Below are 24,964 nucleotides of genomic sequence, written 5' to 3'. Positions count from 1 at the left end.
CCTGTCTCACGTTCAGGACTTTATCCATTTTGAGTTTATTTTTGTGTATGGTGTGAGAAAATGATCTAGTTTGATTCTTCTGCATGTTGCTGTACAGTTCTCCCAGCACCATCTGTTAAAGAGGCTGTCTTTTTTCGATTGGATACTCTTTCCTGTTTTGTCAAAGATTAGTTGCCTGTTTATTTCTGGGTCCAATTCTGAGTTCTCAATTCTATTCCATTGGTCTATGTGTCTGTTTTTTGAGTCAATACCATATTGTCTTGATGACAGCTTTGCAGTAGAAGCTAAAGTCTGGGATGGTGATACCTCCCGTTTTGGTTTTATTCTTCAATATTACTTTGGCTATTCAGGGCCTTTTGTGGTTCCATACAGATTTTAGAATAGTTTGTTCTAGTTTTGAGAAGTATGCTAGTGCAATTTTGATTGGGATTGCATTGAACGTGTAGATGGCTTTGGGTAGTAATGACATTTTAACAATATTTATTCTTACAATCCATGAGCATGGAATGTTTTTCCAATTGGTATCTTCTTCAATTTCCTTCATAAGTTTTCTATAGTTTTCATCATACAGATCTCTTATATCCTTGGTTAGGTATATTCCTAGGTACTTTATGGTTTTTTGTGCAATTGTGAATGGAATCAGTTTCTTGATTTCTCTTTCTGTTGCTTCATTGTTGGTGTATAAGAATGCAACTGATTTCCTCACGTTGATTTTGTACCCTGCAACTTGGCTAAATTCTTGGATCAGTTTCAGTAGGCTTCTGGTGGAGTCTGTCGGATTTTCTATGCAGAGTATCATGTCGTCTACGAAAAGTGAAAGTTTGATGTCCTCTTTGCCAATTCTGATGCCTTTGATTTCCTTTTGTTGTCTGATCGCTGATGCTAGGACTTCCACCACTATGTTAAACAACAGTGGTGAGAATGGACATCCCTGTCATGTTCCTGACCTCAGGGGGATAGCTCTCAGTTTTTCCCTATGGAGGATGATGTTAGCTGAGGGCTTCTCATAGATGGCTTTGATGATGTTTAAGTAAGTTCCTTCTATCCCGACTTTCTCTAGAGTCTTTATTAAGAAGGGATGCTGTATTTTGTCAAATGCTTTTTCTGCATCTATCAACAGGATCATATGGTTTTTATCTTTTCTTGTGTTGATGTAATGCATCACATTGATTGATTTGTGAATATTGAACCATCCCTGTAACCCAGGAATGAATCCCACTTGATCTTAAGGGATAATTCTTTTTATGTGCTGTTGGATTCGATTAGCAAGTATCTTGTTGAGGATTTTTGCATCCTTATTCATCAAGGATATTGGTAGTTCTCTTTTTTTGCTGGATCTCTGTCTGTCTTGGGAATCAGAGTGATGCTGGCTTCATAAAATCTGTCTGGAAGTTTTCCTTCGATTTCTATTTTTTGGAATAGGTTGAGAAGAATTGGTATTAATTCTGTTTTAAACATTTGGTAGAATGCCCCAGGGAAGCCATCAGGTCCAGGGCTCTTATTTGTTGGGAGATTTTTGATCACTGATTCGATTTCTTCACTCGTTATGGGTCTATTCAGGTTTTCTATCTCTTCCCATGTGAATTTTGGTAGTGAGTGTGTGTTTAGGAATTTGTCCATTTCTTCTAAGTTGTCCAATTTGTTGGCATATAATTTTTCATAGTATTCCCTGATAATTCTTGTATTTCTGAGGGGTTGGTTGTAATAAGTCCATTTTCATTCATGATTTTGTCTATTTGGGTGCTCTCTCTTTTCTTTTTGAGAAGCTTGGCTAGAGGTTTGTCAATTTTGCTTACTTTTTCAAAAAACCAACTCATGGTTTCATGGATCTGTTCAATTGTTTCTTTGGTCTCTATGTTGTTTATTTCTGCTCTAATTTTTACTATTTCTCTTCTTCTACTGGGTTAGGATGTTTTTGTTGCTCTGCCTCTAGTTCCTTTCGGTGAGCTGTTAGATTTTGGACTTGCGTGTTTTCTAATTTCTTGAAATACACCTGGCATGCAATGTACTTTCCTCTTAGGACTGCCTTTGCCGAATCCCATAGAGTTTGGATTGTTGTATATTCATTTTCGTTTGTTTCCATATTTTTTTAAATTTCTTCTCTAATTGCCTGATTGGCTCATCCATTCTTCACTAGGGTGTTCTTTAACCTCTATGTTTTTGGAGGTTTTCCAGACTTCTTCTTGTGATTGATTTCAGGTTTCAAACCATTATGATCTGAAAGTGTGCATGGTATGATCTCAATTCTTTTATATTTATTGAGGACTGTTTTATGTCCCGGCATGTGATCTATCTTGGAGAATGTGTCATGCACACTTGAGAAGAATGTGAATTCCCTGGCCTCAGGATGTAGAGTTCTGAATATATCTGTCAGATCCACCTGGTCCAATGTGTCATTCAAGTCTATTGTTTCTTTAGTGATTTTCTGTCCTGTTGATCTATCTATTGCTGTAAGTGGAGTATTAAAGTCCCCTAGTATTAGCACATTCTTATCTATAAGATTGTTTCTGTTTGTGATTAATTGTTTTTCGTTTTTAGTTGCTCCCATATTCAGTGCGTAGACATTTATAATTGTTAGTTCTTCCTGATGGATAGACCCCATAATTATTATATAATGCCCTTCTTCATCTCTTGTTATTGTCTTTAATTTAAAGTCCAGTTTGTCTGATATAGGTATAGCAAGTCCAGCTTTCTTTTGACTTTCCGTAGCATGAAAGATATTTCTCCATCCCCTTACTTTTATTTTTTAATTTTTTTTAATTTTTTAATGTTTTATTTATTTCTAGGAGAGAGAGAGAGACAGCGTGAGCAGGGGAGGGCCAGAGAGAGGACCGAAACAGGCTCCAGGCTCCGAGCTGGCAGTCAGCACAGAGCCCGATGCGGGGCTCGAACCCACGAACTGCGAGATCATGACCTAAGCGAAAGTCGGAAGCTTAACCGACTAAGCCACCCAGGAGCCCCGTCCATCCCCTTACTTTTAATATGAAGGAATCTTCCAGTCTAAAATGAGTTTCTTGTAGACAGCAAATAGATGGATTTTGTTGTTTTTTTTTTTAATCCATTCTACTACCCTATGTGTTTTGATTGGAAAATTCAGCCCATTTACATTCACTATTATTATTGAAATATGTGGGTTTCAAGTCATTGTGTCCTTTGTGGGATTCATGCTTGTGGTGGTGTCTCTGGTATCTTGCATTCCTTGCAACATTTCCCTCAGAGAGTCTCCTCAGGATTTCTTGTAGGACTGGTTTACTGGTGACAAATTCTTTCAATTTTTGTTTATTTGGAAGGACTTTTATCTCTCCTTCTATTCTGAATGACAGGCTTGCTGGATAGGGGATTCTTGGCTGTATATTTTTTCTGTTCATCACCCTGAAGATCTCCTGCCATTCCTTTCTGGCCTGCCAAGTTTCATTAGATAGGTTCTGTCACCACTCTGATAGGTTTCCCTTTGTATGTTAGGGCCCATTTGTCTCTACCTGCTTTCAAAATTCTCTCTTTCTCCTTATATTTTGCCAGTTTCACTATGATATGTCGTGCAGATGACCTATTCAATTTACATCTGAGGGGAGTTCTCTGTGCCTCTTGAATTTCAACTTCTACTTCCCTCTCCAGGTTGGGGAAGTTCTCTGCTATAATTTGTTTCAGGACTATTTCAGTGCCTTTCCGTCTGTCTTCCTCTTCTGGAATTCCTATGATACGGACATTGTTCCATTTGATTGTATAGCTGATCTCTCGAACTCTTCTTTCATGTTCCTGGATCAGTTTATCTCTCTTTTTCTCAGTTTCTTCTGTTTCTATAATAGTGTCTTCTAAATCACTTATTCTCCTTTCTGCCTCTTCAAACCGTGCATTGAATGCCTCCAGTTTATTATGTATCTCATTTATCCCATATTTTAATTCACCATAACTATTTTTAAGCTCCATATTGTTTGTAGCCATAGTTTCTCTGATCTCCTCCATGCTTTTTTCAAGCCCGACGATTAATTTTATGATTATTGTTTTAAACTCTCGTTCAGTTATGTTGTTTATATCTGTTTTGGGCAGTTCTCCACTGTCATTTCTTCCTGGAGTTTCTTTGGAGGAGAGTTCTTCCGTTTCGTCATTTTGGTTAGCTTTCTATCTCTTTTTAGTTTTAAAAGCTTGTTGTACACATGTACCCTGCGAATTCTGCTGTATTAGAGAGGGCTCTTTTGACTATTCAGTGCCTGTCTGTTCAGGAAGTGTTCTTTGGATGATGCCTCTTGGTTTCTTTTGTTGAGCGTTTGTTTATTTTGTTTCCCTACTGTTAGAAGCCGGCTCCGACAGGTCCAGGGGTCCCTGAAGGATGGACAGTGTCATCGAGAGGAGAGAGTGAGAGAGCCCCAAGATTCTTTCGATCACCAGGCAGTCATCTCTGTCCTGTCGGTTTTTGTGTCTTTATTTAAAAGTTCAGCAACAACATGAAGTCAGAGAAAAGAATTTCTCACAATGGGAGGCCTTTTGTGATATCAAATGCAGAATTATTCCGACCAAGGAAATAACAGAATGTTCTTAGTAAAAAACAGGATAACATACAAGTTAAAATGTATACAGATAAGCTAGGAGTTATTCTGTCTGGTCTCAAGAGGATAAATGTTTCTGAAATCGTTTATTTGTGGAAACTAACATGGGGGCCCTAAATGTGTCAGTCTTTGCACCTGGATTTATGTTTTAGCTACTCTTATCTATCCTCATCCCAGCTGCCAGTGTAAGGGAGGGTGTTTGTGGAATGCAGGCCTTGAGGAAGTGACTGCCATGTTTCACCAATTAGCAAAGATATATGTAGTAATTGTGTTCTGCCCTTAACCCCAAAATAGGCTCTTTGTCTCAGGGCCAGGCTCAATTCTAACTCTTGTGTTCTTAACCCCCTTTATTATGCAAGTCTTGGGTCTGCAAGGCCCATAGGAAGAGCCTTTTGACAATCACCCACAGAGCTTTCATCTAAAATCTCTTTTGTAAAGGCAGGAATATGCTTTTCCTTATGAGGTATCTGTATTCAGAATATGGGTCTGATATGGAATATTGTGAGACCTGGTCAATACCAGCAGGCTCATTTCCAACATGAACCAGTAGTAGCAGAACAAGATACCAGTTTTCATTTCTCATGGCAGGAGCTGCACAAACATTTCCTTGCTGTGACTGCCATCCAGAGATACCGGTGTGGTTCCCGGCACCCTACTTGTAGTGGTATTTGGGACTCTCCACCATGTGTAGTTTGGCTTGTTTCTTGAGGCAGCCCTGGAAAAAGAAAACAGACAACCATAGAGGGAACAAAGGTACACAAATGCACAGACAAAACCAATAAACACACAAACCCAGCTGAGGTAAAATAGCTACAACAAAACATCTATCTGGAGGGGATGGGCATGGTTTGGTGTAGGCAGGTCTTGTCTCCACTGTGTCTGCTGGCCTCCCTGAGGCCCTTCCTTGGTGGTTGTGGGGAGAAGAATGGCATTGCCCCAGTCCCTTCTCAACCAAGCATTGCAAATCACTTCTTCAGTCTGATCTCCCTGTGCTGTGGATGTAGCCAAGGTGGGCTGAGTTCTATGCCCCACACCCTGCCTATTTCCAGGTCCCAGTCCGCGGGCTTTGTTATACTGCCCTTAACAGTCCTACAGGTCGCTGCTTCCCTGTTGCCTGGGGGTTTAGTGGGGGGTGGGGGAAGTGTCACAGCCTCAGATCCGCCTGGGCCAAGCCGGGATAGAACAAGAGTGCATTTGGGGAATGTAGCAACTTCAGGTCCATAGAGTCTGCGTACTGCAGTGCGCCATAGCCTCTTTAGCGGGCCGCTGTCGCGCGCCACTGCCACTTTACAGGGTGCTGGCACCTTTTCTCCGGATCACCGCTGCTTCACCAGGCGCTGGTACCGCTTCACCGGGTCACCGCAGCTGCTTCAGTGGGCCGCTATCACGCGCTTCACCTGGTGCCAGAACCGCCTCCACAGGCGTTGCTGCTGATTCACCAGGCCGCCACCGCCATGGATGGTGCGGGGATCATGGCAGGTCAGTTTTTCCTGGCGCCTTCTGGGACCAGGGCACCTAGTTTAAAGTCAGCATCCCAGCCAGAGCTAAAAAACACTGTCTTCCCAAGCTGAGATTTTTTTCTCTTCTCCAGGGACAGTTCTATGAGCAATCTCAGCTTTCCTTTCCTTTCCCCTGGACACGCGGCAGCTTGCCACCACTTACTGGTTTATCACTCACTGCAGCTGCAAGCCGGGTTCCCTCCCCTCCCTCCGTATCTCTGGGCCCAGTCACTTTTTATTTTACCCAGTTCGCTCTCACACACTTATGAGGTTTCCTTCCCAGTGTACTCTGTCTCTTTCTCTTCCCAAACTCCTTGTAGCTCAGTGTCCTAAGACTTCAGGGCTTCTCTGTTTGAGAGATGGGTGCAGGCAAGATGTACAGAGCTCCTTACTTCTCTGCCATCTTGCTTCCAACCTATTTCTCTTCTTTCAATTTCTAAGGACAGTGCCAAGTAAATATTTGCTTGAGATGAATGGAATCGAACAGGTATTTCTGAATGGTGGTTAGAATGTGGCACAGAGAAATGAGGTAGAGTGTGGGCATGAAAAAGGAAGGAAAATGATGAAGAATATAGTGAAAGGTCACCATACTGTCATGTGATTCAGAAAATTTAATTAGGTGCTCACCTATGCCATGAACCTCTATTGTCTAGACCTTCCCTCTCCTGTGTGGAAAGTTCTATCATATTGATTATCTCTCCCCGACTTCAGTTCATATACTCTACTCTGATGCCATTTTCCTTATTATTTCTTAAATATCCCTTTGACTAAGTTTGTTAAGTACTTAGAAAGCAGCATGACACAGTGTCACAAGTATGAACTTTGAATCCAAAATCTTCATTCTGATATTTTTTAGGTGGGGTACTAACTGCTTGTGTGATTCATCTGAGCCTTTTTCTCCTCTTCATTATAATTGTGTCAATAACTATTGTCTTTAGGAGTTGTTCAATAATGTATACAAATTGGCACATGTACATGGGGCCCATCAACACATGCTAGTAAAGGTCTAGAAAAGTGAATACACTATAAAAATTCATTAGACATTGTGCTGAGAACAAAGTCTAGAGTGCCCTTTGTTCCTTTATTCCTAGAAAAATGTCTGTTTGACATCTAGTTTGTTCATCTGGAATGAAGCAAAGCAATTGATTCTCACTTGAAGACACCACAGAAAGATTTTCTTTTAATTTAACAAACCATAATATTACTTTCAAAACTTAAGAGCTTAAAATATTATCATCAATGTTTTTATAGGTATTTTATTAAGGGCTTTTGTTGGTAAATACATTTGTTAAATCACCAGTTAAGTAAGATAAAAACAGTGTGAACAGCAAAGTTCACACTACATAAAATACTCAAATTTAAGTTCTTAATAGGATAACCCAATTCAACCTTTGATTGCTACTGCTGCTTTGAACCAAATTGGTCTTACATCTTCATCTTTATCTCTTCTGCTGTTTTCAACAATCATCTGTAAAATCTAATGTTCAAGCCATCTCAACTGCATCAATTATATCCACCAGGAGTTTGGATTTCCTGCAATTATTAGTCTTTTCTAATTGCAATGATGTTTCTGATGAAAGACGTATAGGAGTTGATCTAGCGGCTTTTTCCATATATTTCTTTTTTCATGTGTTGAAAAGAGTTTGTGAAAATTTTACCTTCATGTGTTATAGCAATGGACTATGAGATCGTGTTGCCTGGAACAAAAAGGAAAATGTACTTGTTAAAACCCTAGAGAAGCTATATATATATATATATATATATATATATATATATATATATATATATTATTTTTTAATCATTTTAGTTCCTAAGCTAGAATAGAACTTCTTTATGAAGGGTACCAACATGTGATCTGTATATCAATATCTAGCCTTTTGCATGATATTCTATTGGTCCTTAATGAAAGTTTAATTATGTTATAGAAATAAATGAAAATTAATGTAATAAATCTGATAGCTTGTTTGAAATCAAACAATAATTGGATGTACTTCAGTTTTCAGAAAAATCATGCAGTTATATCACCGTGGGTGGGGTGATTAGAAAAACTCCAACACATTTTCGTATAATTCTGTAGGAATTCAATCACAGTGGACAAGAAGAGCTTGTGTCTCTCAGTGAGTGAGACATCTGATCTGTGATATGTACAGCTGTACAAGTGCGACAGAAGCATGGTTTCTTCTAAGGACACACGGTTCCATCCTAACTTTTTTTATCCTGCTGGGAATCCCAGGGCTAGAAGATGTGCATATGTGGATTGGTTTTCCATTTTGTGTTGTATATTTGGTCGCCCTATTGGGAAACATTACAATTCTTTTTGTGATTCAGACTGATCATAGTCTCCATCATCCTATGTTCTACTTCCTGGCCATTCTGTCATCTATCAACCTGGGCCTCTCCACATCCACCATCCCCAAGATGCTTGGCATCTTCTGGTTCAACCTGAGAGAAATCACTTTTGAAGGCTGCCTCAACCAGATGTTATTCATCCACCTATGCACTGGCATGGAGTCAGCAGTGCTCATGGCCATGGCCTATGATCGCTATGTGGCCATCTGTAACCCTCTTCGGTACACACTGGTGCTGACAAACAAGGTGGTATCAGCTATAGCATTGATCATCCTTCTAAGAACCTTAGCCATTGCAATCCCTTTTGTTTTACTCATCTTAAGGTTACCTTTTTGTGGACACCAAATCATCTCCCACACATACTGTGAGCACATGGGCATTGCCCTCCTGTCCTGTGCCAGCATAAAGGTAAACATCATCTATGGCTTATGTGGCATCTTTATTTAGGTGTTAGACATCATAGCAATTATCATGTCCTATGTCTATATTCTCCGTGCCGTCTTCTGCCTCCCTTCCAGGGATGCCCGAATGAAGGCACTCAGCACTTGTGGCTCCCACGTGTGTGTCATGCTGGCCTTCTACACTCCAGCATTTTTCTCCTTCATGACCCACCGGTTTGGCCAAAATGTTCCTCAATTCATCCACATTCTTCTTGCCAACTCTTTTTTTTTTTTTTTAATGTTTTATTTATTTCCAGGAGAGAGAGAGACAGCGTGAGCAGGGGAGGGTCAGAGAGAGAGGGAGTCACAGACTGAAACAGGCTCCAGGCTCTGAGCTGGCAGTCAGCACAGAGCCCCACGTGGGGCCCGAACCCATGAACCGCGAGATCATGACCTAAGCGAAAGTCGGACGCTTAACCGACTAAGCCACCCAGGCGCCCCTATTCTTGCCAACTCTTATGTTGTCATCCCACCAGCTCTCAACCCTGTAATTTATGGAGTCAGAACTAAACAGATAAGAGAAAAGGTAACTAAAACTTTCAGATATAAATTGTGAAATTTGGTCTACAAATACTAAATTGTTTGAGTATGAGAAAATGAAACTTTATCCTCTACTCTCAAAATTGCCACATTACAAAATCTGGGGAAGATGGCATCCTATGTGCAGATTTATAAAGTCTTTCACTCATCTTAGAAAATGTAAGCCAAAAGAAGCAATAATATTTAATATATGCATAGTTCCAACCATATATCACAAATGCCAGCAATTATGTGATTAAATAAAATAACATTTACATGAAAAAATTCCCTGGAGTTGATAAAAATTGACTAGCATATCAAAAAAATAGACATATGTTATGAGGTGGGCTCTATTTTCATAACTTTGTAAGCATTAATCCTCTACATTCTTATAACTACAGTAAGTAGTTTCTACTTATTTTTCCCTTTCTCTATTTAAGGAAACTGAGGCAATAATAATATTATATATTAACATTAACATTATATTGGGGTATGTAGCATTTTCAAATTTGATATAGAAACTGTCTTATGTCTCAGTTGAGTAAACTAAACATACAACATGAGTGTATTAAAAAATATGGACAAAAATAAGTACATAAATTTTACATGTAAATAGGTACAAGACACTGCTAGTAAGAAAAATGGACTCCAATAGGGTACCAATGGGAAGAAACACTCGACAATCTTATATGACTTAAGAATCATATAAACTCTATTAATAATGGCATCTAACATTTCTTGACCCTTTATAATGTTCTAGAAACTACACTTGGTTCTTTAGATGGTTCATATTCTATAATGAGTAGGTGGAGATTCAGAGGTTAAGTAATTTACACATAGTTACACAACTATTATGTAACAGAATTTTAAATGAATTATTTAGTTTCAGGGCAGTTTCCTTAACGTCTTTGCTTTATTTAATATAGAAACACATGGTGAAACAGGTGATCAAAGGCTAAGAAAACATTTAAGTGTCAACATGTGATTATGTAACTTAAAATGGAATTATATAATGCAATGAACTTAACTATTAATTAAAAAATGTGAATGAGATGACAGTATATATATATGATATATATGTGTGAAATATACATATGTATATATACATGTATATATATTTCACAAATGAATAGACTATGATTACTTAGAGAAAATTAATGGATATGAAAGATGACAATGAAAATAAACCACATAAAAAACTGGTATGCCTAAGACGCAAAATATCAAAAGGATGCCCAGCTCCCCGGAAGCAAGTTTGAATCAAGATGCTTCAAAAAGCTTGACTCAAGCTCCCAGATATCCAGTCCCTGAAGAGATCGACCAAGCATGTCCTTCTCAAGGGAACTACATCCTCTGCATATAGTTTCCCTCTTGAGGGATCCTGGGAAGGAAGGCCAGCCTGATACTGCAAGAGGAGACAGAGCATTGCTCTTGGGAAGGTAGCCCAGGTTATATCTTTATACTTGTGGAAGGTCTCCTGTGAAAATGTTGACACAGGCAGGGCAGCTCAACACAGTGGACACTGAGGAGAGTTTTGGGAAGTTGCTTCAGGTAGTACCATTTACAGATATATCACATGAAAAGGCCCTTTTTTCAGCTGCCCCACAGACAGTGAGCACCCAGGCACTGTATGGTGTACTTTCACTGCAGATGCTAGCCTGGGTGAGTGATCAGAATCCAGAGCCAAGGAAATCCAAGTGGTAGTCAGTAGAGTGACCTCTTTGAAATGATTGCTGTATTTCATTAGTTGTTTATTAGTTGCCTTGGGGATGAAATTTACACTCTGAGCTGCAAAACTTGCTCTCCTATGCATTAACCTGTGTTCAGATTTTGTAAAGATGAGAGTATTTTTCACAGTTTGAGGGATTAAAAAAGTGAGAATCTGATTTACAGAGTCCTATTTTGCTCAAACTGAGTCAAATCCAACCTACATATTCTATGTTTCAGAACAAAATTCAAGTAATTTGTATATTTATCTCAGGAAAGAATCCTTTCATAAATGTCAGTGAAGGAGTCCTAAAGTTTTACCATTTGTTCCCTAAATGTGCAATGTTTTCCTGGAATATTAGGAAAATGCTTTAAATCACAGCTCCTAAAGTAAGCTAATAAATAGCCTTTCTTTTGTTTTATTTTGTTTTAAGAAAATCAAACATTAACACCAAGAATCACATCTGTGGATAACAATAATGACAAATTATTCTAGCTAATTTTACTAAGGATAAAGTGCCAAGACATTTTGTTAGACACCATATATGCAACATTTTATTTTATTAGCACTAGAGCTATATGAAATTTATAGTATGGTTATCGCAATCTTTACAGATAAGTAAAATAAGGCTCAAGCAATGACTTTCATAAGCTCATTAGTAAGTGAGAGAGTGAAGGAAGACATAAAGCTATGTTTGTTTGGGTTGAAAGAGAATTGGTCCTTGAACACCAAACTACCTGGTTATTATCAGCCATAATAGGAAGATGGGTTTTGATAGGGACATAAAGAGTCCTTGGGTGAATTTGACACTGAATTGGCATCAGTTGGCAAGAACAGTCTAGTAAGATAATCTATCTGTTAGTCAAGGTCTTAAACCATGTAAATTATGAAGCTTTCAGAAAAGCTTTCCACACCTTTACAACTTTCGAGAAAGAGTAAGTCAGGGGTAGGGGTACTGGTTCATCTATAAGGCTAATATCTACAAATGCACAGTGAATGTAAGAGAAATTTTGGCACTGAACCTATTTAGGCTCAACAAAAAATAATCTAATGATATATTATTGGTGTCTGCTTTAATGTTTTATTTATTTCTGAGAGAGAGAGAGAGTAAATGTGAGCAGGGCAGGGTCAGAGAGAGATGGAGACACAGAATCTGAAGCAGCCTCCAGGCTCTGAGCTGTCAGCACAGGGCCCTATTGGTGTCTGCTTTAAACATTAGATGAAGGGTATTGTTATTAGTATATATGCCAAGTAGTTATAACCCTGAATTAGAGGTACTGTAATGAAAATATTGAAATAGGTTACTATTCCCTAATGGTTGCAAAACCATAACTACAAAGGAGAGGACTGACTTTCCCTCTGAATGCTAACAGAGAAAAAGCTTTCACCAAGTAGCGTCAAAAGTCTGACCTTCACATTTATGATTGTCTTTAATTAAACTTTAAACCACTGAAATTTCCAGTTTCAAATGGATATACTTATCACCAAATGGTATCATCAGCACATCAACAAATAGAGTTGATACCTTGTCTCAGAGAATGACAGGTCATATTAACCATGATTTTTTTTCCTCGTTTTTGTATTTTATTTTTTTATAAATAGTTTATTGTCAAGTTGCATATTAACCATGTTTTAATTCCAACACCCTTTCCTTTCCTTTGTGTAACCTTTCCCCTCCCTGCAAAAGTCAGCATATTTCCAGTGCCCTAGTTGCCAAGTTTCACTGAAATCCTCAGGCTTTTCTTTCCTTCCAGTGTTACTTCTTCTCGGCCCAGGGACCACCCTAGACCCCCGCTAATTCTAGATCAGATGATTTATGGTCTAAATTGTCAACCTCTTTCTTGTTAATCTTGAAGAACACACATTATCTTCTTTATTTTAGTGCCTGACTGTTAAACACTATAGAAACAAAGACAGGAAAGAAAAAAAATCATTAATATTTTACTATATAAAATTATTTCCACAATTTTTTGGATCTACAGGCTTTAAATGTACAATTTTAAATAAAGATTTTTTTCTTTTTAACTTATAATTTTACTTCTGTAGATACTTCTATGTTTACCTTAGCAAAACCACTATTGCTCAAGGGGAATTTAGAAATAGAGAGATAGACACATACTTAATTTCTAATCATACAACTTATGTTTATGAGTTATCTAAAACAAATGCCTTGGACTCTCTTAACCTTAGCTTTGCTTTAAATCTGATATAACAGCATTCACCTCACAGAGTTGTTTTGAAATTTGAATGAGAATATTTATAAGGCATGGAATGCAGTGTTTGGTAAATATTATTTTTTTTGATTGACCTTTTGCTGGCATAAAGTCAGTCAAATAGAGGCACCTTGGTGTCTCAGTCGGTTGAGCGTCCGACTTCGGCTCAGGTCATGATCTCCCGGTTCGTGGATTCGAGCCCTTCGTAGGGCTCTGGGCTGACAACTAGCTCAGAGCCTGTAGCCTGTTTCAGATTCTGTGTCTCCCTCTCTCTCTCTGACCCTACCCTGCTCACGCTGTCTCTCTGTCTCTCTCAAAAATAAATAAAACATTTTAAAAAAGTCAATCAAATAAAGCATAATAATAGCCATGTGCATATCTGAAGCAGAGAAAAATATACAACCCAAAGGCCACCTCAGTTGGTACATTCCCAGTTGATTAGGGCTCTGGCTTCCTAAAATAAGTTTTGAATTTTAATAATAGAGTAATATGAAATTTGGTTGAGTGTGTTGATGAAGATGTTTCAGAAATTTTAGTAGGATTCACAAATACCATATTACTAGCAAAACAAATGATAAATTTAAGAAAGCTCAGAAGGAACAGTAAGGCACATCCTTGGATATACTGCTAGTATGTTGTGTGACTGTGTACTTCCCATCAGATGTCATTATTCTGAGTAATTTTGATAATCAAAATTATCATGGTTAGCATTCGACTTAAAAGCTTAGGTATATGAGTATGAATAAAAAGGAAAATATCAGGAATAAATGCTAAATCCTATTCCAAACAAAAATCAGTACAGAATATTTAAATTTTACATGTTACTTATTTTATTTTATGCTCCCTGAGTAGGGCTGTGAAATGTTTTAGTTGGATTTTAAGATTTTTAGCTCTGTATTAATTGAGGTAAATAATTCTACCTTTAAAATAAGCTCCAGGGATGCCTGGCTGGCTCAGTCGGTTAAGCGTTGGACTCTTGATCTCTGCTCAGGTCATATCTCAGTTTGTGGGTTAGAACCCCACATAGGTCTTTGCGTTGATAGCATACAGCCTGCTTGGGATTCTGTCTCTCCTTCTCTCTGCCCCCCCCCCCCAGCTCTCTCTTTCTCTCCAAATAAATAAACTTAAAAAAATAAAATAAATAAGCTCCAAAACTGAATATTCTATTAAGGCAAATGATACTGTACTTTATAAAATATTAAAGATGGTACTTATTTTGACTAGTTTTATATATCAAACCATTTAACTATGGAGCATTTCAAACATCTACAACATCTACATAGCATATATATGCATGTACATATGCATACAAACATCTACAGCATCTACAGATGCTATGGAACATTTCAACATCTACAGATGAACACAAAAGCATAATGCTCTCGTCATCCAACGTCAATAACTGTAAACATTCTATTCTATCCAAGCTTCGATTTGATTTTTTAAAGTAAAATTTATATGCATTTAAATATACAAATCTTATTAGTACAGTTTTGGAAAAAAGTATATACCTATATATCCTACACCTCTATAAAGATATAATATTTTTCTATCACCTCAAAAAATTGTCTTATGTTACTGCCCAATCTGTCTGTGACCCATTTCAATCCCCCAGCAATCTGTGAGTGGATATTTTCAGTACCCATTTTTTAAAAAGATTTTATTTTTAAGTAATCTCTACACCCAACATGGGGCTCCAACTCACAACCCAGAAATCAAGGGTTGCAGACTCTACTGACAGAGCCAACGAGGCATCCCAGTTTGTATGCTCTAAGTCTTCGTATAAATGAAATTATGTAATTAGTTCTCTTTAGTAACTAGTAGCAGTTGATAGCTCAATATAATGCTATAGATTAATCGATGTTGTTGCATATATAGTCAATCTATTTTTATTGTTGAGTAGAATTTCATTGGGTAATCATTCCAAAACTGACTTGTCTATTCAGTGTTGATGAGTATTTGTTTTATTTCCACTTGGGGCATTTGTGGACAAAGCTGCTACAAACATTCTTGTACAAGTCTTTGTGTGGATATATGATTTCACTCATCTTGGGTAAGCTCTTAGGAGTTCAGTCGTTGTAGGTAATTTACTAGAATCTGTTGCTCCACATCCTTGCCAAAATTTGGTGGTGTTGTGCATTTTAATTTTGGCCATTCTAGTAAGTATGTAATAATATGTCATGTTAGTTTTAGTGTACAATTCCTGATGCCTAATGATTTTGAGAAATTTAGTGTCATTTGTATATTTTTCTCTGTTAAGTGGCAGCATGGATCTCTCTTTTTTCCATTGCTTGTTTTCTTATTTTGTTAGTTGTAAGCGTTGTTGTATGCTCCTAGCACAAATTCTTTTACAGAAGTAAGGGATTGTGAATGTTTTCTCCCCATCCTCTAAATCCACTTTCTTAACAGTAAATTTTAAAATTTAATAACATGCAACAAGGCTATTTTTTATGGTTATTGCTTTTGGGTTCTAAGAAAATACTACTTCCCACTGGGTGGCAAAGATACTCTCCTTCCTTTGTTTTCATACATGTTATAATTGGAGTTTTGTTTTGTTTGAATATCTAGTTCAATTTTAGAAATGTAATTAATAGTTGATTTTGCTGTGAAGGTGGAATCAAGGTTCTTTTATTTAAATAAGTATATTCAGTTGCACCAGAATTGTTGGTAGAAGCAACTGTGGTATCTTCACTGAATTACTACATTGGTCACTTTAGAACATTTGGCTGAGGGTGTAAAATATTTCTCTTCTGTTCTATTAAGCTCTCCTTATCTATTTGTCCATTATCATAATGACTTACTATACTTTTTAAAGTTTGAAGTCTTTTTGAGTTCCTCTGTTTTGTTATTCTTCTTCCAATGAATTTAGGGCATTCCTACAATTATTTTAGAAAAAGCTTGCATTTCTTGGTATTGATTGAAGCTGTTTTAAAGTTATCGACCAACTTAAGAAGAACTGACATCTTAACATATTTCAATCTTTCAAACCACTTCTAAAACTTTTTTAAGGTCTTTGTGATTTCTCTCGTGTATTATAATTTTAAGTGCTTATGGGTAACTACTCCATGTTTTTGATACCACTGTAAGTGGTAATGTGAATTTTCACAGAATTTTAATTTAAAATTTTAATTTCTAATTGTTTGCTAATAGGATATAGAAATGTATTCTTTTTTTTTTTTTTACAAATAGTTTATTGTCAAGTTGGTTTCCATCTAACACCCAATGCTCACCCCCACAAATGCCCCCCTCCATGCCCATCTCCCCCCTCCCCCCGACTCCCATCAGTCCTAAATTTGTTCTCAGCATTCAAGAGTCTCTCATGGTTTGCCTCTCTCCCCCTCCCCCACTATTTCCCCCTTTCTTCTCCCCCACGGTCCTCCAGTCCTCCATTTGTTCCTCCCAATCCTCCTATACGTGCAAACATATGGTATTTGTCCTTCTCTGCCTGACTTATTTCGCTCAACATAACACCCTCAAGGTCCATCCATGTTGCTACAAGTGGCCAGATTTTATTCTTTCTCATTGCCATGTAGTATTCCATTGTATAGATAAACCACATCTTCTTGATCCATTCGTGGGCTCTTCCCATGTTTTGACTATTGTTGAGAGTGCTGCTATGAACATTTATTAATTCTTATACTGGATTAATTGATAAGCTAAATAGTTAGTTTTAAATTCTTTATTTTTATCTAAGTGTTCATGTGACTTATGAATGGGAAAGTTTACTTCTTTCATTCCAATCTTACTATCTTTTTATTTATTTTTTCTTGATATATTGACCTTGTTGGAACCTCTAGTAAAATATTAAATATAATTGATGCCAGTTGATATGTTTGTCTTATTCTCAATCCTAGAAAAAAAAAATCTTTCTGTGTTTTACCATTCATTAAGGTATTAGCTGTAGATTTTTCACAGATTCCTTTCACTCTTTCACTAAATTGAACCACTTTTATTTTTGGCCTAGTTTGCTAAGTTTCTTTTTCTAAACATCATATATGGATGCTAAATTTTTTTTAATGATCTTTTCTTTGCATTGTTTATGTTTATGTGGTGGACATTTTACTGAAAAAGTAGAAAAATACTAATAATAAATTCATCAACCACAGCATAAAAGCACAGTGTTATTAAAAGATAGATATAAACACAGTCTTATTAAAGCAAATTAAGGAAAAAGTAGCACTTAACAAAGAAGGGACTGTGACAGGCATATAAGCCATATAAGTAGACATATTCTTGATGCTCATATCCAAAGTTTCTTCCCATTCCAATTCCTCAAACTTTTTTTCACACTTTGTAGTTTTCTCTTATGTATCCACTCAACTATGTAACAAAGGTAACTTGAAAATGTAATATGGGTTTTGTTTACTGGCAGTGTTTTCAGTTGATACTACTAAAGATAGATGAGAATTTCATAAAAGAATGAGCTAAACATGATCATGGGTCACTACACCACACTACCACCAGAAAAGACTGTTTCTAACTTCCACAGTCCCCATGGGATATTAAATGGGATAGCCAAAATTTGAATTTAATAGTCAATTGTCCTCAAATGCCTTTCCATGATGATCTTGTGTCTAATTGGTATGTTACTATATATAGTGATATCTAACCACCATATATTCCATTATGTCTTCCCAGAAATACTGAAGAAGACCATAGAGTATTTTCCAAGAGTTCTCAGCAGGATGTCCTCTGTCAATGACAGTGCCTCATATCCTTCTGCCTTCCTTCTGCTGGTTATACCTGGTCTGGAAACTTTCCATATCTGGATTGCTTTCCCTTTCTTTGTTGTTTATCTGATAGCACTTGTGGGAAATGTCACAATCCTGGTTGTGATCAAGACTGAGCAGGGTCTTCATCAACCCATGTTCTATTTTTTGGCTCTTCTCTCCTTTATTGATCTAGGCCTCTCCACTTCTACCATTCCCAAGATGCTCTCTATCTTCTGGTTCAACATCAGGGAGATAAACTTTGAAGGCTGCCTTATCCAAATGTTCTTTATCCATACCTACACTGGCATGGAATCTGTTGTACTGCTGGCCATGGCAATTGACCGGTTTGTTGCCATCTGTTATCCACTGAGATATACCACTATTCTCACCAACAAAGTGGTAGCCATCATGGCCTCTGTTGTAGTGGGGAGGCCAGTCCTCCTTGTCATCCCTTTCTGCCCTCTTCTCAAACGATTGCCCTTTTGTGGACACTACATTATTCCTCACACCTACTGTGAACACATGGGAATCGCGCACCTTGCCTGTGCTAACATAAGGGTCAACATCATCTATGGGTTATTTACAATTGCTGCCCTGATTTTTGACTTAATCCTTATTGCCTTCTCCTATGTTCAGATCCTACGAGCTGTTTTCCGCCTTCCTTCCAGGGATGCCAGACTCAAAGCACTCAGCACATGTGGCTCCCATGTCTGTGTCATTTTAACTTTTTACACACCAGCGTTTTTCTCTTTTATGACTCACCGATTTGGTAGAAATATTCCTCGCTACATTCACATCCTCTTGGCCAATCTGTATGTTGTTGTTCCCCCTTGTTTAAATCCAGTCATTTATGGAATCAGGACAAAGCAAATTCGGGACCGAGTTGTGAAAATATTTGTAAATAAAGAATGACCCAAATGTATTTAAAAATTAATAAATTCTTCTAGACTAACCTTCAATTTGTGCATCTCTCAGAGTGTACCAAATTGAGATTATGTAAAGGCCACTCAGCCATTACTTCAGCCTTTACTATAGTCTCCTAAATTCACACTCAGTGATGCTTTTATGTAATTTCCATTTTTTTCAGTATTTTATATACTGCTTTTTCTCCGTGGAAGTGAGAGAAGATTGTGGGGTCTCATAAAAGATACAATGCAATTCTTGAATGTGTGTGGACATGCCAACAGTAAAATTTATGTACACGTTTGGTAAAAAAAAAAAAAAAAAAAAAAAAAGATTCTGGTGGCATAAAATTTACTGCCCTTCAACTACCTATTTGTCTGTCAATATTACTTTCATCTCAGAGCTGTTTCTTAATTTCACTCAGAGTGTTATTGCAATGTGCATGCTAATTATCACTCACTTCAGTCTCTGAAAGATTCGAATTCATTCTATATTGCCATGTCTATAATGATACCAAAATCAGAGGAAAGCATGCATGAAAATAAAATGAGTTATCGAATTCCTTCATTAATACAGCTGTAAAAAGTATTAACAAAAATTATGCACGTTGAGTTTAATGAGATATAACATGATCCTGTAATCATGACCAAGTAGCACTTATCTTACAAATGCAGGGGAAATTTTTGCATTTAAAAATCAATTAATGTTTTCCCCATAACTTCAGACAAAAGTAACTGCATATAATGTTAACAAATGCAGAAAAAACATTTGGCAAAATCCATCATGAATTCCTGGCAAAAATTTCAGAAAGCTAAAGAGAAGGGAACTCACAAATAGGATAAAGGAAGCCCATGAAATTTGATAGGTTACATCACAGTGAAGAAGGACTGAATATTATCTCTCTGTTATAAAAAAAAGTATATATAAGGCTCTCTGTTCTTATAATGTCTATTTGCTTTTGTGCTGGGAATTTTAGCCAATGCATTAAGGTAAGTAAAAGGAAATAAAAATCATTGATATTAGGAAGAAATTACCTGATGATCTGGTTTTTCTATGTAGGAAAATCTTATGTAACATACTAAAACTACCAGAACTAATTAATATGTGAGTTTATCAAGTTTAGGGGATACAAGTTTACTATACAAACAGTTAAATTTCTTATTCTAATGGCATTCTGTAAGAAAGTTAAATAAAAATATTGTTTGCCATAGCCTAAAAATAGAATATTTAGGGATACATTTGATTAAAAAAAAAGTAAGACCTAAAGAAATAACTAAAAAGTATTGCTGATAGAAACTGATGAAAGCATATATAAAAGGAGACATACACAATTATCATGTATCCAAGTCTTGATATTGTGAATATCTCCATTCACTCCAAGTTGACATATATATTTAATCACATTCCAGTCTAATTTCCAGCAGGGTTTTTCCTGTAGAATTGAAAAGCTGATTCTAAAATCTATATAGAAACATGAAGTAACTGAAATTCTTTAAAAAAAAATGTTAACAAAATTGGAAGACTTAATTAATAAAGATAAAAAATGCTAATGGTATAAAGATATGCAAATTAATCAATACATTAGTATAGGAAGCTCCCAAATATTCCTGCACATATGGTCCTAGTTGATTTTCAATAAAATGCTAAGGTAATTCAATATAAAATGGGTAGATTTTGAACAATTAGATGGTCATATAGAAAAATATGCACCCAATCTATACCTTACATCTTATACAAAAATAAAGTAAAAGTGAATCATAAATTTAAATGTAAAACTTTAAATTAAAAAACTTCTAGGATACATTATATTAAAGAATAGCAAATGGATATATTTTTTTAAATTATTGAACTAAATTTCATAAAATTTAAGAGCTTTTGCTCTTCCAAAATACAATTAAAAGAATAAAAACACAGGCTGCAGAGTTCAAGAAAAATTTGCAAATTAAATATATGATAATGGACTTGCATTTAGTATACACAGAGTAGTTTTAAAGTTAGATAAAGAAAATAACCATTCAATAGAATTGGAAAAGATGTTTCAGTGAACTTTTCATCGAAAGATATATACAGATTGAAAATCACTGCATAAAACATTCCCAGCGTCATTGATAATTAAGAAATGTAATTAAAATCTCAGTGACATACAACACACTATTATAATGTCCAAAAATTAAAAAGACTGGCTGAAAAATGTGTTGACTATATTTATGGGGACCTATCTCTGGCTCTATTCTATTCCACCGATCTATTTGTTTATTCTTTTGCCAATACCATACCGACTTAATTATTATAGATTTATAGTAAGTCTTGAGGTCAGGTAGTGTAACTTCTCCAACTTTTTTCATTTCTTTCACTATTGCATTGGCTATTCTGGGGGTCTTTTTCCACTTCATATAAATTGTAAAATTAGTTTTCCAGTATACACAGTAACTTCCTGGGATATTGATTGGGATTGTAAGAAATCTATACATCAAGTTGAGAAGATCTAACATCTTGACAGTGTCAGTACTATTCTGTTTATTTCTTTGATCTTTCTTTAAGAGGTTTATGGTTTTTTCTCATATAGATATTGAGAACTGGTACATTTGCACTGACATGTATTTTAAGATTTATACCAAAGCATTTCTTTAGTTGCTAATGCAAATTGTATTGTTCTTAATTTCAAATTCCACTTTTTAAATTTTTGTTATATAGGAAAGTAACTGACATTTTTAAAAGTTTTTATTTTAATTCCAGTATAGTTAACCTTATAATATTATATTAATTATAGGTGTAAAATATAGTGATTCAACAATTCTGTACATTACTCAGTGCTCATCATAATAATTGTACTCCTTAAGCTCCAGCACCTATTTCACCTCCCTTTGGGTAACCATCAGTTTGTTCTCTATAGTTATGAGTGTTTCTTGGTTTCTCTCTCTCTCTCTCTCTCCCTCTTCCCACCCATCTTCCTCCCTCTCTCTCTCCCTCCCCCTTTTGTCCTTTGCTCCCTTGTTTCATTTTTTAAATTCCACATATGAATGAAATTATATCATATTTGTCTTTCTCTGACTGATTTATTTCATTTAGCATTATACTGTCTAGCTTATTCCATGTTGTGGTAGATGCAAGATTTCATTCTTTTTTATTGTGTGTGTGTACACACACACACACACACACACACACACATCACATCACATCTTCTTTATCCATTCATCTATAGATAGACATTTGGGCTGTTTCCATAATTTAGTTATTGTAATTAATGCTGCAATAAACACAGGGATGCATATATTCTTTCAATTTAGTGTTTTTGTATTCTTTGGGTAAATACCCAATAGTGCAATTACTAGATCTTTTTAGTACTATTTTTAACTTTTTGAGGAACCTCCATACTGCTTTCCACAATGGTTGCAACAGTTTGCATTCCCACCAATAGTGTATTAGTGTTCCTTTTTCTCCCACATCCTCACCAACATCTGTTGTTTCTTGTGTTGTTGATTTTAGACATTCTGACAGGTGTGAAGGGATATCTCATTGTGGTTTTGGTGTGCATTTCCATTATGATAAGTCACAATAAGCATCTTTTCATGTGTCTCTTGGCCATCTGTATGTCTTTGGAAAAATGTCTATTTATGTCTTCTGACCATTTTTAAATTGGATTCTTTGTTTTTTAGATGTTGAGTTGTACCAGTTCTCTATATATTTTGGATACTAATTCTTTATTGGTTATGTCACTTGCAAATATCTTCTCCCATTCACTAGGTTGTCTTTCAGTTTTGTTGGTTGTTTGCTTCGCTGTGCACAAACTTCTGATTTTGATATAGTTCCAATAATTTATTTTGCTTTTATTTCCCTATGGGAGACATATCAAGACAAACGTTTCTATGGCTGATGTCAAGGAAATTACTGCATGTGCTCTCTTCTAGGATTTTTAGGGTTTCAGGTCTCACATTTAGGTTTTTAATCCATTTTTACTTTACTTTTCTGTATGATACAACTGTTCCACTTCCTTTTCTTTGCATGTAGCTGTCCAGTTTTTCTATCACCATTTGTAGAAAAGACTGGCTTTTTCCCATTACATATTCTTCCCTCCCCTGTTGAAGATTAGTTGAGCATATAATTACGGATTTGTTCCTGGTCTTTCTATCCATTTCCTTTGATCTATGCCTCTATTTTTGTGCCAGTGCCATATTGTTTCAATTATAACAGGTTTGTAGTGTAACCTGAAATCTGGAATTGTGATGCCTCGAGCTTTGTTTTCCACTGTCTTGGCTATTCAGGGTCATTGTGGTTCCATACACATTTTAGGATTATTTTTTCCAGTTCTGTGAAAAATGTTGGTATTTTGATCAGGATTGCACTAAATTTGTAAATTGCTTAGGGTAATATGGACATTTTAACCATATTTATTCTTCCAATCATAGAGTATCTTTCCATTTGTTTGTGTCATCTTCAATTTCTTTCATCAATGTTTTATGGGTTCCAGAGAACAGGTCTCCTTGATTAGGTTTATTTCTAGGTATTTATTATTTTTAGTGCAATTGTAAACGGGATTTGATTTTTAATGTCTCTTTCTGTTGCTTCATTCTTAATGGGTAGGAATGAGATGGATGTCTGTACATTGATTTTGTATCCAGGGACTTTACTGAATTCATTTATCAGTTCTAGCACTTTTTTGGTGGAGTCTTTAGGATTTTCTATATAGAGTAACATGTTATCTGCAAATAGTGTAAGTTTTAGTTCTTCCTTGCCAATTTGGATGCCTTTTATTTCTTTATGTCATCTGACTGTTTTGGCTATAACTTCCAGTACTATATTTAATCAAAGTGGTGATAGTGGATTCTTGTCTTAAGATGTCCACTATCTTGATCTTACGGGAAATCTCTCAGTATTTCCCCATTGAGTGTGATGCTGGCTGTGGGTTTTTCATATAAGTCTTTTATTACATTGAGGTAAGTTCCCTCAAAATTTACTTTGTTGAGGGTTTTTATCATGAATGGATGCTGTTCTTTGTTAAATGCTTTTCCTGAATCTACTGAAATATGTTTTTATCCTTTCTTTTACTGATGTAACATATCATATTGATTGATTTGTGAATATCGAAGCATTCTTGCATCCCGGGGATAAATTCCAATGAATCGTGGTGAATGATTTTTTTTTAATGTATTGTTGCTTTCAGTTTGCTAGTGTTTTGTTGACGATTTTTGTATCTATGTTCATTAGAGATATTGGGCCTGTAGTTCTCTTTTTTGTGGTGTTTCTATCCGATTTTGGTATGATGGTCATACTGGCCCCATAGACTGAACTGGAAGTTCTTCTATTTTCTGGAATAGTCAAAGAATAATAGGTATTAACTCTTCTTTGAATGTCTAAAGTTCACCTGTGAAGACATCTGGTTTTGGACTTTTGTATGTTGGAGGTTTTACTTTTGGGGTTTTCTGTTTTGTTTTGTTTTGTTTTGTTTTTGCTTTTTGATTTTTTGGCTTTTGTTTGCTTGGTTTTGTTTTTGTTTTACTGATTCAATCCCTTGCTGCTAATCATTCTGTTCAAATTTTTTATTTCTTGCTGCTTCAGTTTTGGTAATATATGTTTCTAGAAATTTATTCATTTATTCTTAGTTGTCTAATTTGTTGGCATATAGTTTGTCATAATATTCTCTTACAATCATTTGTATTTCTGTGGTGTTGGTTGTTATTTCTTCTCTTTAATTTGTGATTTTGTTGATTTGATTTATTTCTTTTCTTTATGAGTCTGACTAGAAATTTATCGATTTTTTGATCTTGTCAAAGAAACAACTCCTGGTTTCATTGAACAGCAGGTCGATAATAATAAGGAAACTATTATTTTTTTAGCTTCTATGTCATTTCCTTTTCTGCTATAATCTTTATTATTTTCTTCCTTTTGGTTGGTTTGTGTTTTGTTTATTCTAGCTCCTCTAGGGGTAAGATTAGGCAGTTTATTTGAGATTTTTCCTGCTTCTTTTTTAAAAAAAATTTTTTTAAATAGTTTATTGTCAAGTTGGTTTCCATATAACACCCAGTGCTCATCCCCACAAGTGCCCTCCTCCATGCCCATACCCCTCTTCCCCTCCCCCC

General features: G+C 36.1%; 1 protein-coding gene and 1 pseudogene across 1 annotated transcript; both read left to right on the top strand.

The window, feature by feature from the left end:
* The first annotated feature begins 8,214 nt into the window (after nt 1-8,214).
* LOC120224932 lies at nt 8,215-9,388 on the top strand (annotated as a pseudogene).
* An 8,563-nt stretch (nt 9,389-17,951) lies between these two features.
* LOC120224930 (olfactory receptor 52E4-like) lies at nt 17,952-18,896 on the top strand. The gene has a single exon (XM_039223170.1). It carries the CDS (start codon nt 17,958-17,960, stop codon nt 18,894-18,896), a length of 939 nt encoding a protein of 312 aa, XP_039079101.1. The 5' UTR covers nt 17,952-17,957.
* The last annotated feature ends 6,068 nt before the right edge of the window (nt 18,897-24,964 follow it).

The sequence above is a fragment of the Hyaena hyaena genome, unplaced genomic scaffold (genome assembly GCF_003009895.1).
Source record: "Hyaena hyaena isolate Hyena2069 unplaced genomic scaffold, ASM300989v1 scaffold_1310, whole genome shotgun sequence".
NCBI classification, from domain to species: domain Eukaryota; kingdom Metazoa; phylum Chordata; class Mammalia; order Carnivora; family Hyaenidae; genus Hyaena; species Hyaena hyaena.
The sequence above is the reverse complement of the archived record's forward strand: the minus strand, read 5'-3'. Positions and strand labels throughout refer to the sequence as shown.

Coding starts and splice junctions, on each gene's coding strand:
- LOC120224930 (XM_039223170.1), top strand. CDS start 17,958: ATGTCCTCTGTCAATGACAGTGCCTCATATCCTTCTGCCTTCCTTCTG.